The sequence below is a fragment of the Stigmatopora nigra genome, chromosome 10, assembly GCF_051989575.1.
Source record: "Stigmatopora nigra isolate UIUO_SnigA chromosome 10, RoL_Snig_1.1, whole genome shotgun sequence".
NCBI lineage: Eukaryota > Metazoa > Chordata > Actinopteri > Syngnathiformes > Syngnathidae > Stigmatopora > Stigmatopora nigra.
In genome coordinates this window covers 3,800,689-3,817,500 of record NC_135517.1, presented here as the reverse complement: position 1 = coordinate 3,817,500, position 16,812 = coordinate 3,800,689, and the positions used below count along the sequence as shown (strand labels likewise).

General features: G+C 38.7%; 1 protein-coding gene across 5 annotated transcripts in view; it reads right to left on the bottom strand.

The window, feature by feature from the left end:
* ptprt (protein tyrosine phosphatase receptor type T) overlaps positions 1-16,812 on the bottom strand; it is an 85,855-nt gene that overhangs the window by 1,863 nt on the left and 67,180 nt on the right. For 4 of the 5 annotated variants that reach the window (XM_077725968.1, XM_077725966.1, XM_077725969.1 and 1 more), the window contains 13 exons: positions 14,146-14,222; positions 11,839-11,875; positions 11,655-11,752; positions 11,467-11,583; positions 7,779-7,933; positions 6,517-6,652; positions 4,608-4,757; positions 4,367-4,540; positions 4,133-4,264; positions 3,286-3,411; positions 2,254-2,417; positions 1,108-1,243; positions 1-377 (listed from right to left, as the gene is read on the bottom strand). The exon at positions 1-377 is cut by the window's left edge and continues 1,863 nt beyond it. In XM_077725968.1, the coding sequence (XP_077582094.1) occupies positions 324-377; positions 1,108-1,243; positions 2,254-2,417; positions 3,286-3,411; positions 4,133-4,264; positions 4,367-4,540; positions 4,608-4,757; positions 6,517-6,652; positions 7,779-7,933; positions 11,467-11,583; positions 11,655-11,752; positions 11,839-11,875; positions 14,146-14,222 (1,556 nt within the window). In that variant the 3' untranslated portion in view covers positions 1-323. The remainder of the gene's footprint in view (positions 378-1,107; positions 1,244-2,253; positions 2,418-3,285; positions 3,412-4,132; positions 4,265-4,366; positions 4,541-4,607; positions 4,758-6,516; positions 6,653-7,778; positions 7,934-11,466; positions 11,584-11,654; positions 11,753-11,838; positions 11,876-14,145; positions 14,223-16,812) is intronic. The other variant, XM_077725967.1, reaches the window with a different exon arrangement.

Below are 16,812 nucleotides of genomic sequence, written 5' to 3'. Positions count from 1 at the left end.
CTTTTTTTTCTTTCTTTTTTTTGGCGGAATTGAAGATCTTAAAATTTCGGATATTTTCCGCACGCAAGGGGCGCCGTATGCGATTGATTTCAAGATGTGGGCATCGAGGGGTTAATCGGTCAGCTCGGGTGGGCCAAAAGGCAACAACAAGTCAACGCGTGGGCGACCACATTCAAAACCCGCCCGACCGTACGACAAACCCGCCGTCCTTTGATTTTTTTAATTCATTTTTTTTCGTCCCTCGGGGTTGACGGAAGCCGACGTGACGCGACGAGCCCCGCCCCGGCGACCGCTCGGCGCAAAGAAGCCCGGCCGGCGACCCATCAGAAGGAGCTGAGCGCCTCCAAGGCCACTTCGTAGCAGAACTTGTATTGTTCCTTTAAAAAAAAATCAAATAAAAAAAAACAAGACAAACGTCAAAATGACGGTGGGCGTCGGCCTGTTGCAAATTTTTCTGCTCGTGAATTATTGCCGATACGCAAAAATATTGTCAATTTTAACCACTTGTGACAGATATTAATAAACCAAAATGGATGTTTACCATTTTATGAATTTAAAAAACTAAAATTAAATGATCAATAGCAGAAAAAAAATATGAATTTGCGATAATCGAGGGAAGACTGGATTATCTTTTTTAAATCAATGCATAAGATGCTTTCTGTAAATATGAAATAGGTAAAAAACTGCTGTTATTTTTGTCCTTGTGCTTATGAGAGGCCATCAAAAGCATTGATTGGATCCAAAATGGCTGCTCTCCTGTCCAGTTACCAAGTTTGAAGCCAAATTATTGAATGTTTTGACTATTTCATTTTGTCGTAAAGGCAGAAAGCGATCTTGGTGATAATTTGAAATATTGCTTTTTTGTGGACCATGACGTGCTCTTATTTTGAAATGGTCAACAAAAGTGCACGCTCGTCGCTAACAGTTAGCTTTAAACTTTGTAAGTGGTTAGCATGTTATCTTTCGCAGCCAGATTAGCTTCAGTAAAGCAATGCTAACGTGCTAATGTAGATGTATTTGATTTTGTATGTCTGAATTTTAGTTCCTGCTTTGTTTTGATGACCAAATATAAACCATTTTTATATAAAGTCGCGAAAGTTCGCTCACCATAGTCTCCACCATGTTGGTCTTATTGTTGCGTAGCGTTTTGACGGTGTGAAAAACATCCACGATATTCCGCTGCTGGATCATCTCGTTGATGCTGCACATGGCACAAAAGGTGCCGGAGCGCCCGCCGCCCGTCCTAGGCCACCAAAAAAAAGTGCATCACTTAACTTGATTGTGCCACGATTTGGTTTTAATACACAATACAGTACAAATGTGTTACTTTGAAGGGAAAATCTTAATAAAAATCATCACACGTGGTATTTCTGTGATACTGTATGAATAAAAAGTATTTTTTTGGGGTCAAAACTATAAAGGAGTTAGTAATTCATCCAGTAATGGTTGTTTTTTTATTACTGCAAAACTGAAAATAACCAACAAATAGTAAATGTTAATTTTCTACAGGTGAAAGAGTATAGCACCCTTGATTAGGTGATCATTTTTTTTGGGTTACAAATACGGCTTATATGTGAGAAAATATGGTAGTTTAATATTTTTACCTGAAAAAGTTGTACTCAAGACCTGAATAAAGTTGTTCCTTTATGAAAACAATGTCATACTATAAGCACCTGAATAAAATTGTACTTGTTAGTATGAGAAAAGTCACAGTATTAGTATGACAATTAAGTTGTCATAATAACACGTTTTATTATTTTATTATGACAACAATACAGTAATACTGTAAATACCTGTAAAAAGTCAAACTACAAATTTAAAGTTGTACTATTAGTACGAAAATAGTCATGCAATTAGTACATGAATAAAGTTATACTCATTTTTAAGATATAAAGTTGTACCATTAGTTTTACTACTAGTACGCAAATAATGTTGTCCTGTTAGTACGAGTAAAAAAAGTTGTATTGTTAGTAGGAGAATAAAGTTGTATACTGAGTATGAGAATCAAAGCGTATTATTAGTAACAGATGACTTAATCCTTAATCTTTAGGATAATCTACATCAAATTATAATCAATACAAGGATTTGTACTAATACGCTCTTGTAGCTCATGTATTAATAGTATCAATTTTAATCTCATTGTTCTCATATTTTCCTAATTCGTTCTTTTGAGAGACGTTGTTGACCTAAATATGGTCCAAATTCTTTCATTTTTTGATATATATATTTTTGTGTTTTTGTGATTTTACTCACAGGCAGTGGACGACGGTGCGCCCATCGCCGCCGTCGTACTGTTCTTGCCACTTGGCCAGTCGGCGCACCAGCTGCAGGACGGAGCGCTTGGAAAGGGGCGTGTCCCTGTAGGCCGGCCAACCGATGAACTGGAAATGCTGCACCAACCGGTAGCCATCTTGGGGCTGTCCAAAATCATCAGAAAGTCAACAATGAACCGTAAAGTGACTCAAAATTAACAAAGCGTGGAAAGCAGTGTTGGAAAAGTTACGCTAGCTAGCAGTTAGCTACTATTTACGAATGGATTGTGGCCACCTGGATGAATGTATTAAACTGTGTTTTCAATGGACAATTGTTCAATTAGGACACAGAAAATGAGGACTCTGATGGATTTGTGGGTGATGATGATGTGTGTACATTGTAAAATGGCGAAATAAAGTACAACCGAACTCGGTTTTGTTTCTGTTTCCTTTTTAAAAACGTGTTTTTAGCATGTATGTTTTGTTTTGCCATGCCTGACTGAGTCTATAAAAACGCTGCGTCCTTTGTATGTGTAAAATACAGAAATAGCACTCGTTATTGACACTTCGCCTTTAAATGCGATGCGTCGAATAGTCGTGAAAATATAGTAAACTGAACACCGAGTGACCCGAAATTGACCTAAAATTATTTTATTTTGAAAAATGTTTGTGCTTTTTCTAGCTCCTTGATACTGGATAGGGAGGAGCTTCTTTAAGATGTATAAGTAGCGCTTTGTCAGCTTTTTGGTCAATTCTAATGACTTTTGTGCTTGATTTCTATTGCTTAACAATTGCGTTGTGTTATTTTCCAAAGACTCCATTTTCCTTTATGAAGGGAAAGAGTCCAGAAGCGTGTCCTCCGCCTCCCAGGTTAATAGCCCCATTCCACCTCTGTCGCCCACGGCGGCCCAACGCCGACGCGCTTCCGACTATTTCACGCTCCAGCGATGCCGAGAGGCGGCCGGTCGGCCAGTCCGCGCGATCGATCGCAAGTGGAGGGGGGATGGCGGCGGAGGGGGCGGGGCCTCCTTACCCTGGCCATGTTGCAGATCCGGAAGATGCGGTTGATGATGTCGTCGTCGATGTCGGCCGAGATGAACTCCACTTGAACTGGGCCGTAACAACACAAGCTTTTCTCCGGCCAGTATTGCATGCAAAGCTGACAGAAACACAAAAAAAAAACAACAATAATAAAGTATTATATCATCCTAATCCTTTTAATCATTATGTTCCATATTAAAGTGGAAAACAGAAAATATTTGTCTATATTTTTTAGATTTTCCAAAATGGTTTTTGAACTAAAAACACAGAAAAAATGTTTAAAAAAATGACAATTATTGATTTAAATCAGGAAATATAATATACATCTATAATCATTTGAATTTGATCCTAAAATAGAAAGTCGGCACTCATCATTTACTTTCTTGGGCCACACAAAGTGATATGGTGGGCCAAATTTGGCCCCCGGGCCGCCACTTTGACACACGTGTCCTGACCTAACTATCACACTACATATTAGTAACCTTAATCTCAACCTAGCTACCACTAATTTGACTTATTTAATGAGGGACAGCACATATTAATGAGAGCTAATGAAGCTAGCTAGCTATGATTGGTTGTCCTTTTTGTCCTTGTAGCCTGTGATTGGCTGGAATTTAGATTCGCAATTTAGCGAAAGCTAGCAGTAGCTAGCCAATCCACAACTCATAGCGCAGCCTATTTAACCCTAGCTAGCGAAAATGCTATCAACAGCGCTAAACTCCCGGTTAAAATGGACATATAGCGCCCTTAGTGGCAGACAGCGAGCATAGCGACCTGAAAACCTTGAAATATCTTGTCAAAATACGTCTGCTCTCCTATTCGTCGTCATGAATCGGTACCTGTGCGGCGTCCATCTCGTTGAGCATGACGATGGACGAGCAGTTGTAGTCGAACACCAACCTCCAGAAGTCGCCCATGGTGTTTGGCAAAGGATGCTGGGTAACGATGAAGGCGGCCGGCTGCTTATGACTCTGCACGTAACAGACGGAGGAATCTCATTGTTAACTCAGTCTTTAAATGCCATGCGCCGTATGGCTGTGAAAATACAGTATTTTTTCCAAAGTCCGCCTTACGTCCATGAGCGCCGCGTTGATGTAGTTGGAACTCTCGCCGTCCACGGAAATGAGAAAAGGGAGGCAACGGTCGGCCGACAGAACGTCCATGCTTCGGTTCTTGTCGTGGTTTCGGGGTAGAAGACCCACGCTGCAATCCTCTGGTCGCACTCTAGGGGTCACTATGTTGAGAGTCTAGGGCGAAAGAATTGAATAAGGGTAATATCAAGGTTCTTTAAGCTCCTCCCTCTTTCCTTCTTACCTGGAACTCATCTTTAATCTGACTGGAGTTGGTTTGAGGGTCCAATCTACTGATGTTGTAGTAGATGGCCCGAAAGTCGCAGACGGGGATGGCGGTGTTGCCACAAAGACACGCCTCCAAGATGGCGTCGTGGACAAATACGTACTGCTCCTGAAACAAAATGACAACAGTTTAAATGACAGTGGACAGACGCGACAGAATATGCAAAAAAGGACATTGCTAGTCTACCATTTTGGTTCAAAGTACACTTTATGTAATTGGTTTCGTTGTTTCCAAATTCAGTCCCCAACAATTATCCACAAAAGGTCACCCAAAATCCATGGAATATCTGCCATAAGATTTCATTTAAATTCAGATTGACCAAAAAGTAATTATTTAAAGTCCACAGAATGGCCGCACATTTTTTTGCAGCATTTTAATTGCCTTTAGTATTACTTTAATACTTTGATAAATGACTCATTGAAGCTAAATGAATGTATCAAGATGAAAATTGGTATAGAGAAAAAGTATCCTGAAATTTCACCAAAAATCCACATTTTTGTTTTAAGTTGACCTTTTAGTGTCTTCAAAATGACAATTATTGATTTAAAAGGGGGGAAATCAGGAAATTTAATATACATCTATACTCTTCATTTTAATTTAACCCTAAAACAGAAAGTCGGCACTCATCATTTACTCTCTGGGCCACAAAAAAATGATGCGGCGGGCCAGATTTGGCCCCCGGGCCGCCACTTTGACACCCGTGCCGTATAATTTTGACTTGCTATGCCATTGGTCAGTCCTCGCGAGTAAACCCACAAAAAAAAATCTTTAAAAAAACCCACTTTGTTTGTCAAACAAGCCAAAACGTCACAAGTGATTTTTTGGCAGGTTTTAGCACTGAATTAAAATGAAGGCAGGTCGGCCACAGCGTATCCGCACTCGGGATCAAGCGCGCCCTTTGTGCCGAAAGCGGCGCCACACGGCGCATGCTAATGGTGTCGCCCCGGCGGCCCCGCTTTATACCGCCGCATCTGTTGTGCTAACTTTGCTGTGGCGCATTTTGATTGTGGCCCTGGCGGAAGGGAGATTTTTTTCAAAATATCATTTCAGCCGCGGGCCGCTGTCTGCGGCCATGACGCAAATGCCCTCACGGCCGCCTCCACCTCAGCCTTTTAAAAGATGAACTGTTCTAAATCTACTCATCCGGATGGAATTCGCATTGACGAAATATGTCGTTTTTGGAATTCTAGCCATTTTGACTTGTGTAATTCTCAAATGAAGTGACCCACAAAAAATGAATGAAAAAACTAAAGCATGGCTTACAATGCAATTGGCGTATTTTTCGGACTATAAGTCGCACCCGTGTGTAAGATATATATCAAGGGTGTCACACTCGGGTTGGTTGGCGGGCTACATTAACATACACTCGATTTTATGTGGGACGGACCATTTTAAATATAATATTTCAATTTCTTTTTAATAAATGGATTAAAAGAACTGGATTAAAAGCCCTTAATATTCAGTTTTTTATAGATCTAGAACAATGTTTATGTTAGCTTTTTTGAAATATATTTTTAGATTTTACAAAATGATTTTTGAACTAAAAACTGAAAAAAATGATTAAAAAAATGACTTAAAAATGAATTATTGAATTAAAAGGGGGAAAATCAGGAAATTTAATATACATCTATATCTATCATTTTAATTTGATCCTAAAACAGAAAGTAGGCACTCATGATTTACTTTCTCGGGCCGCAAAAAATGAGGCGGCGGGCCAGATTTGGCCCCCGGGCCGCCACTTTGACACCCTTAATATGTATATACATATACATATGAAAAAAAAATCAGGGAGCATCTTATATGTATACTCATATACACATTTTAAGCATAAGTACTTAAAAGAAGTGACCTATAAAAAAAAGTTCACCTCTGTTTGAACCATGTTGACTCTTTGCGATCGCAGTTCACGGATGCAGTTGAAGATGTCCACCACGCCCTCGTTCTCCGCCATGTCCAACATGATGTCCACGGCGATAAAGCATCCGGTCCGGCCGGCACCGGCGCTAAAAAAAAAAGAGAAAACCACCAGAAAGCTCAGTTTCTACGTGTTGTCATGTTTTCGTGTCCATTTTCTTTCCACGACGAACGGAAGGAAATGCCATTAACTTACTGAACTCACTCATTAAAATAAATGAGAAAAAACAGCATATCTCATTTCATCTTTAAAAAAGCTAAGTTAAAATAATGTTTTTTTTGCCATGAACTCATTAGCTACTCTTAGTCACCCATTAAAAGCAAGAAAAAATAATGAGTGTTTACTTTGTATTATTTTTGTGAGGTTTCATTTGAAAAAATATGTTTTCTCATGATTTATGTGTATGTGTGTGTGTGTGTGTGTGTATGTTAAGATTCTATCGCTACGTTTGTCCAAACCGTCCAACATTGAGAGTTGAATTTTTTTATGGTGACCAGAAACGGCTGTTGGATCCTAATAAAGTTAATTAATTAATAAAAAATAAATAAATTATTGAATAATGATTTTCTTTTAATAGCACAAAAATTAACAAGCACATTGGACCGGCTTGTATAAAAATAAATGTACTTTTTAGATATTAAAGTGAATTAAAAATATCTTATTTTCTTTTAAGAAATAAGTAAACAAAAATGACAAACTATGAATTAGTTTAAAAAAAATTGCCATTAATGGCAGCCAATGAGTTCATCCATTTCAAGGCCCCTCCCCTCAAATTAACATTTTTAATGGATTTATCTTATCTCTGGTGGCATTTTTATATTGTCACGTAAACCACACTTTTATAACAAATATGTTAAGGCCCCAAAGGCTGACCTATGAAAGGATGAATGGGTAAATGAATGGATGAACGAGGAGGGGGGCTTTGGATTTGTGAGCAGAATAGAAAAAAATGGGAAGGTGGGGGTGAAGGGCCCCAGTAGATTAGCTGTCATCTGAGTGATTAATGTCGACTCTGCAACATTGTAAACGCGCATAAAAAAAAAAAAACAAGAAAAACAACAACAACGACACCCCCCACAGACAAAATAAGGGAGGAAACTGGGAAAATATGATCGTAGCAAAACATGATAATCAGTGGTTTAGGGCGAGAAAAGTTGTAGTTATGACTGTTGGATGGCCTCATTTTATGAGGGAAAATGGCTGAAAAGGCGTACCTGCAGTGGGCCACCACGGGTCCGGCGTCAGGTGGGTTGAGGAACTTGACCTGGCGGACGAAGCCTAGAAGGCCCGTGGCGTAGCAGGGAACGCCGTGGTCGGGCCAGCTGGTGAAGTGGAACTGGCGCAGTTCTCGTAGCTCGTGGTGACCCTTCTGAAAAAAACAAGATGACGCTGGTTAGCTACATCGCCACAAAAAATGACCCAAAAATCCCCAGAAAATATGATTAAAAATGACAATTATTGATTTAAAAGGGGGGAAATCAGGAAATTTTAATATACATCTATACTCTTCATTTGAATTTGATCTTAAAACAGAAAGTAGGCACTTCCCGGGCCGCACAAAATGATGCAGCGGACCAGATTTGGCCCCCGAGCCACCACTTTGACACCGTTGAGCTAAAGTATACTTGAATACATACAATTATTTGTTGATTTGATCTGGGCCAGACCATTTTAGATATAATATTTTGATTTTTTTTGGTTTTTAAATGGATTAGAAAGCTCAGAATATTCAGTTTTCTATACATCTAAAACTGTTTATTTTAGCTTTTTTAAATCTATTTTTAGATTTTACAAAATGATTACACGTTAATGGACATATATTAATGAAGTGAAGTGTGTATATATTATTTTTATTTGATTTCTCTATATGACTGTGGGTTTAATGTGTTTCTAGTGTGTGTGTGTGTGGATCGTGTTAATGTGATGATGAGTATAAGTGTGTGTCGTTCCAAAATGTCTACTGGGGTGTGTTTATGCTGCTGCGCATTATTATATTTGTGCGCCGGTGTGTGTGTACGGATTTATGTATTTTTCTGGCTGTTGGGGTGGTGAGTATTTATTTGTGTTTATGTGCGTGGGTGTGTTGGAGTTGTCATTTAATATTCAGCTGAAGGTCTTTGGCACACTGTTGTGTGTATTTATGTGTGTGTATACGTGTGTGTGTGCGTGTGTTTTTTTGGGGGGGCGCTTGACAACAAAAGACGACGGGAAGCCGAGCGGGTTCGTCACCTCGTCTCACGTCTTTTAATTGCAACGATGGCTCTCCATGAAAAGCTGTCTTAAAAACTAATCCGCCCGGAGATTAAGCACCGCCAGAAAGTGGCAGAGTGAGACTTTACTCTAGGGGGGGCTTTAAAGTGGGGGGTCAGGGGGGGGGGGCTTCATCTTTTCATAAATCACACTCTACCTTTGTCAAAGGTTCACGTTTTATGACTGCCGTCCAAATGTTTTTTCATAAATCAAGTTTGTCAGAAATACACGTACAATCTATGTTTGTTCGTTGAAGTTAGGATTTCAGGACGGCCATCTTGGTACAGGTAAATAAAAAATATTTTTGTGATTTTACCCAGATTTTAAATGAATTTATTTCTAGTCAGCGTCTAATGAATTCTAACTCTAACCCTAACCCTTTAAATGGGTCTAATCGCGGCAAAAGCACCTGAAGATGGCGTCTGGGTGGCCATCTTGCTCCCGTCAAAGTCAATGCGTTGACATTCAGAACTAGCATATTTTTCTTTTTAAAAAATATTTATCTAAAATAACAAAATATCAAATATATAATACATATAATGGAATATTTAACACTATCAAAGCATCTGTTATTATTATTTTTTTACATATCGTCGCTGCCATTGACGTTTCTAAGCAAACATTTTCCGTATTAAATGGTCTATGGGCGGCCATTTTGGTAGGGGCAATAATTCCATCCAAGTTAACGCATTGAAACAATATTTCTCCACCTATTATTTTATCCAAAGCATCTGCTATACACTCTACTGAAGGAGAATGATGTCCAATCATGTTGAGTAGAAGATCTGGCAGCGATTGGTCGCCTAGCAATTCAATTTCCCTAGAAAAAAATATTTTTTTGTTGGTCTTTTCGTCCTTTCACCCTCTACCTGCGCTTACTTGGGCGTCACTATTATGACCTGCGAGACCACCGAGTGAGAAGAAGCAGCCCTCCCTTCTCCGCAATCGATCCTAGTGAATTATTGAAGAGGGAGGAAAAGAAAGGACGCAGGCCGCCTCCCACTTCCTCTCGGAAAAATCTATGGCGAGGAGGACGGCGTGAAAAAAGCAGCGCACATGCGTCTTACTTACTAACAATGGAAACATCTACAGCTAGAAGGGAAATGACTCATCCATCTTCTTTGTTTACTTATCATAAACAGCAAAGTCTCACACATGTTTACTTTTGTAACAATGTGCACTTAAAGTTGATTTTTTAATTTTTTTTGCATACTTAGTTGCTTGCTATTGATTTTTGGTCATTTACGGTTGACTTTTGGGGATTTTTGCATCAGTTTTGGTTGACTTTCTGGTAACTGTTGCGCATATAAGAGGGTTTTTTTCAATTCCTGTTAATTTTGGGTCATTTTCTGTAAATCACAGGTGTCAAAGTGGTGGCCCGGGGCCAAATCTGGTTCAACGCATCATTTTGTGTGGCCAGAAGTAACTAAACTAGCTAAAAACGTTAACATGGGGAAAAGTGTTGGAACCTTTAGCACATTTCAATGGTTGTCTGCCCCCACCAACATGGCCGACATGTAGGCGGGGCAACCATGGATGGTAGTATTGTGATGACAAAATAAATGGGAACTTGAAAAATGAAGTTGTGATTTAGTTATTTGGATGACCCTCTTTAGACCCCCAAAATAGTTGACTTAAATCCCAAGAAAAAATGAGCAGTTTGTGATTATTTTCAAAGGCCACGGCACCCCGCAACAGAGTTTGTTTGGGTGGCCACCGCCCCCGGCAACATGGCCGCCAGCCTGAGCCAAATTCACCTCGGTCGACGCCGCTGTCGAGCTGGCGATGCAAATTCGGGATTAGGAAGGCGTTGTACTTTGAAATTGTGAAGTGTGTGTATATGTATGTGTGTATATGTGTGTGTGTGTGTGTGTGTGTGTATGTTAGCGCTTACTCAGTTGACTTTGACTTGAGAAGCTTACGAGTTGGAGTCAACGTCTATCATGGCTGTGTGTCTGTCTGTCTGTCAGTGCATTTTCCAGCATTCTAATCCTTACTACCTCCTCCATACTTTTTCACTTTGTGTGTGTACTTGTAAGTGTTTGTTATGTGGTGTGTATTTTTTTGTGTTTTTGGATTATTTACACTTTTTCTTGTCACTTTGTTATTATGTAGTTTAGCGTTTTGGTTTTTGGGGAAGGTATTTGTACCTTTTGTTTTCAACTAGGTGTATCTTTTCTGTTGACTATGTAATGCAAGGATGTCAGACTCGGATTGGTTCGCGGGGTGCTTTAACATCAACTCAATTTCATTTTATATATAATATTTAATTTTTTTTAAATGGATTAAAAAACTAGATTAAAATTCCTGAATATTCAGTTTTTTATAGATCTAAAACAATGTTTACTTTAGCTTTTTTTAAATATATTTTTAGATTTTACCAAAGGATTTTTGAACTAAAAACACAGAAAAATTGATTAAAAAAATGACAATTATTGATTTGAAAGGGGGAATATCAGGAAATGTAATATACATCTATACTCTTCGTTTTAATTTGATCCTAAAACAGAAAGTTGGCAATCATCGTTTACTTTACCGGGCCGCACAAAATGATGCGGTGGGCCAGATTTGGCCCCCGGGCCACCACTTTAACACATGTGGGCCTAGGCTATTGAAATAAGTCAAAATGCCAAGCAGGCGCGTTTCGGTTACCTTCTGCACGGTGAAGGTTCGGATGACGTACTCGGCCAGCGGCTCCGTCTCCACCAACGTGACTTTGACGTCGCCGTACACTTCGGTTTCGTCGGGCCAGTAGCGGACGCACTTGACCTGCGAGCGGCGGAACGGCTTTGAAAACGGCGTTCCAGGCCGGCCCCGCCCCAGCGTTGCGAACCGCTCACCCTGCCCACCTCCACCAGGTTGGTCACCATGACGATGGAGGCCGAGTTCTCCTGCCACACCATCCGCCAAAAGTCCCTCACCGTTTCTTGCATGGGGCCTTCAAAATAAAACGGGGTTTTGTCATTTGACGGTAATTTGGTCAACAAAATTCGGTACATTTTTTTGGGAAAACTTTGGACTTACCTTGTGTGGCGATGTAATGTCTGGGTCGGTGATAACCCTGAAAAACAAACACATTTATAAAATATTTCAGTATAGTTTGTTTATAGCAAGGGTGTCAGACTTGCGGTTTGCGGGCCGCTTTAAGGTCAACTCAATTTTATGTGGGCCGGACCATTTTAGATATAATATTTAGATTTTTTTTCTATAAATGGATTAAAAGAATTGGATTAAAATCCCAGAATATTTCCATTTTTTTAAATCTATTTTTAGATTTTCCAAAATTATTTTTGAACTAAAAACAGAAAAATTGATTAAAAAATCACAAATATTCAGTTTTTTTATAGATCTAAAACAATCTTAATTTTAGCTTTTTTAAAATATATTTTTAGATTTTACAAAAGGATTTTTTTTAACTAAAAACAGAAAAAAAATGATTAAAAAATGACAATTATTGATTTAAAAGGGGGAAAATCAGTTAATTTAATATAAATCCATACTCTTCATTTTAATTTGATCCTAAAAGAAAAAGTTAACACTCATTAATTTACTTTTTCGGGCCCCAAAAAAATGATGTAGCGGGCCAAATTTAGCCCCTGGGCCACCACTTTGACACCATTGGCATATACAATTTGGTACTTTGACATTAATGTACACATTGGTGTGTTTACAATTGCTTAAAACAATATTAAACTATGTCAATGATATCCCCATACATATTGATATTAATTCCTTTGGCCCCATGCCAGAAAAATGTCCATGTTATTTTATCCTTTTAATTTGGCCACTAAATGAAAAGCGACATGAGCTCAGATGAAACATTAAAATCGAGTCCGTTTGATGATATTTTGTCTCTCCTAAGCGACACCCAGAAAGAAATGAATTGTTTTCTCTGCTTCCTTTTTTCATTTCCTCTCCTAATTATCTCCATCTCCCCAGTCAAGGTTGCAAGTCATACATAAATATCATATTAAATAATAGCGCCCCCCCCTACCCCCAGGGTGGGTTTGATTTCCCCTCCACGCACGGGGGTAGGTGGGTGGGAGGGACGTCCTCGCCCTTGTCATCGTGACAAAAGCCGTGAAAACATTCATCACTTTCACGTTTTCATTAAAAAGAGCCTCCGACGGGGGCTTTTGTGGCGCGTTTGTTAGGCTTTTAATTTTCTCATTTCCACTTGTTTGGCTCTCATCTCCTTCTCCTTCTTCTCATGGTAACCTTCCTTCCTCCCATTGATCTCATTAACTCATTAACTTTTTGTCCGCCATTGACAATGATTGAGGTCCCATTCGTTGGAGGGGAAAGGGTTAACAGACAATGTCTATTGAGTGACTCATGCCCAAAAAGATCAAACCTAACCTGTGGGCCTACTCATGAATGAAATGTGGACTGAATGTCATATTATATTTCATATTTTCACATTTATTTACTTATTTATGACCTATTTATGTCTAAAATGTGTTTTGCTGTGTCTGTATTCTCAACCTATTGCTACTCTGACAGTGAAATTTCTCCAATACGGGATGAATAGAGTCTAGTCTAATATAATATAGTCTAATCTAGACTAGTCTAATCTAGACTAAACGAATCTAGTCTAAACTAATCTAGTCTAATCTTCTCTTGTCTAATCTAATATAGTCCAATCTAGTCTAGTCCAACCTAGTCCAGTCCAATCTAATCTAGTCTAATCTAATTTAGTCTAATCTAATATAATAGTCTAATCTAGTCTAAATTAATCTAGTCTAATCTAGTCTAAACTAATCTAGTCTAATTTTACTAATCTAGTCTAATCTAGTGTAAACTAATCTAGTCTAATATAGTTTAAACTAGTCTAACCTAGTTTAAACTAGTCTAATCTAGTTTAAACTAGTCTAATCTAATCCAAACTAATCTAGTCTAAACTAATCTAGTCCAAACTAATCTAGTCTAATCTAGTGTAAACTAATCTAGTCTAATCTAGTTTAAACTAGTTTAAACTAGTCTAATTTAGTCTAACCTAGTCTAATCTAGTCTACCCTTATCTAATATATTCTAATATTTTCAGAATTAAAACTGGCAAAAAAAACTGTTCCAAATTTTGTCATCCAATGAAATGACAGCTACTAATCAAGGCAAAATCAGCAGCCTTTCTGTGCATTTTCATGGGTAGTGCCTCCAGAGTTTTTTGGTGGGTCACTTCATGATTGACATGTCTCCCAAATTTCATGTTGCTAAGTGGAACTGTCTTAAGGGGCTGAATTATTAAAAAACAGTTCCAAACTCCATCGTCCTATGGAATCTAAACATCAAGCCCCTGACTTTTTGTATAATTTTTTTTTAAGGCAAACTCACGTCAATGAAGTTGGCGTTGATGTAGTCGGAATGGGGCTCGCCATCCAGCGGCTGAAGTCGCACTCTGGTGTGATCGTCTGTGGGGTCAGATAACAGCACAAACACAAAACGCCTAAAGTTACGTCCACCCACAAATCGCTGCCTTTCACAGCAAAAACAGCCAAACTAATGCAGTCACCACAAAAATTACAATAATACTAATTGCTATTGAATTCCAGGTATGGAGCACTCACTACTTTACAGTCACCTCTAGAGCCAGCCATTGTTGATGTTTTGGATTTTTTTGGTATAAAATCTTGCAGTGGGGGAGGAGCTATATGATGGAAGATGTTGTAAACTAAAATGGCATCTGTATATTTAACAGTATTGTATCAGTTCAGGCGTTTGTGGTTTTTTTAATATCCGACAGTGGTGGTTTTTCGTTTTCTGTTTTTTTTTTTTTTGCATATATAAGGCGCACTGGATTATAAGGCGCACTGTCTATTTTGGAGAAAATTTAAGACTTTTAAGTGCGCCTTATAGTCGTGAAAATACGGTATATGTTTTTTTTAAATCCCCACAAAATGTGACCATGTGCAACTCGTATTTGTCTTTTCCTTAATTATGCATTTTATAGCTGGCGGGATTTATAATTCCAGAGTTCGATATTTTAGTCCGCGGCGGAAACTAAAGGTTTTAACACTAATTGCCAGTCGGAAAAAGCCGTGACGCGGCGGCGGCGGCCTGCATGCAGAAGCCCGGGAGGGGGGTCAGGTTGGGTTAGGGCGCGTGGTGGGGCGCAGTGGGGTGCTTTTTTTTGCTCTTCTCCAGGCTAAGGCTAGCCCGCCTGGGGAGGGCAGCCTAGCCTAGCCGCTAATTGGGCCCACTTGGCAGGAGGCGCTGGCTCCAAAACACAAGGCGAGCTGGACACAGTCCACAGGTTTGAAGAGAAGCATTATGTGTGTAAGTGTGTGTAAGTGTGTGTGTGTGTGTGTGTGTGTGTGTGTGTGTGTGTGTGTGTGTGTGTGTGTGTGCACATAAACTAGCTCAACTCCACTCAAAGAGTTTTAAATAGTCCACCGGTTCACTTTGAGTCAAACTTAGACAATTGGCCTCCCGAAGGGACTCCATTTGCAATTCTGCTACTAAGCAAAGAAGTCATTTCCACAAGTGCTGGGATAACTTTCATTTTGACGTGTTCGCACGTTTATTTTCAACATTGTGGGGTGCTGGAGACTATCACAGTTGACTAAAAGCAGACTATATCGGAGAGGGGTGGCCAGGTGTGTGCAAATTCCTACAATAAAGAACCTTTAAAATGTTGAAAATGTAGCAATATTGTGAGAAAAACACGTTAAAAAAGAGAAGAAAGGAAGAAGTTTCTTAAGCTATTAAAATAAACAACCCAAAAAATATTGTCAACTAGAGTAGAAGGCCAATCCATTTGAATGGAGAGGCCTGCCGACCTTCCGCTTCAAATGCGCTGGTCGTGTACGAGTGGTAAACTCATTTTAAATCATGGTCAAAGTGTGAAAAGAGCTTTTGGTGGCAGCCCTGAGGCCACCAAAGCTCGTTTTTACCAGCTTAAGTCTCCTATCAAATCCCATATACGTCCTTTAAGGGTTTTTTTTTCTTCCTAGACTTTGAAGCCATTTAAAAGCAGGTTTTGATTAAAAACTGAAAATGATACAATGATGGCCATATGTTGTTTTTCTATGTTAACCTATATTGTTCTATGTTAAGCTACATTTTTCTATGTTAAGCTACATTTTTGTATGTTAAGATACATTTTCTATGTTAAGCTACATTTTTTATGTTAAGCTACATTTTTTATGTTAAGCTACATTTTTTATTTAGCGCTAGATTTTTTTATGTTAAGTTACATCTTTTTAGGTTAAGCTACATTTTTATGTTAGGCTACATTTTTTTATGTAAGCAACATTTTTTATGTTAAGCTACATTTTTTATGTTAAGCTACATTTTTTATTTAGCGCTAGATTTTTTTTATGTTAAGTTACATCTTTTTAGGTTAAGCTACATTTTTATGTTAGGCTACATTTTTTATGTAAGCAACATTTTTTATGTTAAGCTACATTTTTTATCTTAAGCTACATTTTTTATCTTAAGCTACATTTGTTATGTTAAGCCAAATTTTTTATCTTAAGCTACATTTTTTATCTTAAGCTACATTTGTTATGTTAAGCTACATCTTTTATGTTAAGCTACATCTTTTATGTTAAGTTCCATTTTTTTATGTTAAGCTACATCTTTTATGTTAAGTTCCATTTTTTATGTTAAGCTACATTTTTCTATGTTAAGCTACATTCTCGTATATATTTGTAATATACTGCTCGTATACGCCGTCATTAATTTTGCAGGCTATTGACTATCGTTCAAGTAAAATGCGGTATTTTTGTTAGCGTTGCCGTGGAGTCGAGTCGAAAGGTGAAAGGTCACCGAGTCCACTTAGTCATTAGCGAGCGCAACTACTCCAGACCTCGTTGGCCTCTTCTCGCCTTTGGAACTTGAAAAAAAATGTAAAAAAAAAACAAAAACAAACTCCCAAAATTGGACGGCGCTGTCGAGGTGTTAGCTAATATTTTCCAAATGGATTTTTAAAAGCTCCGGAGTGAGAGGACACTGCTTTCTATTGATTGATTTCTTTTGGCCCAAATCTTAAAGCGCTGG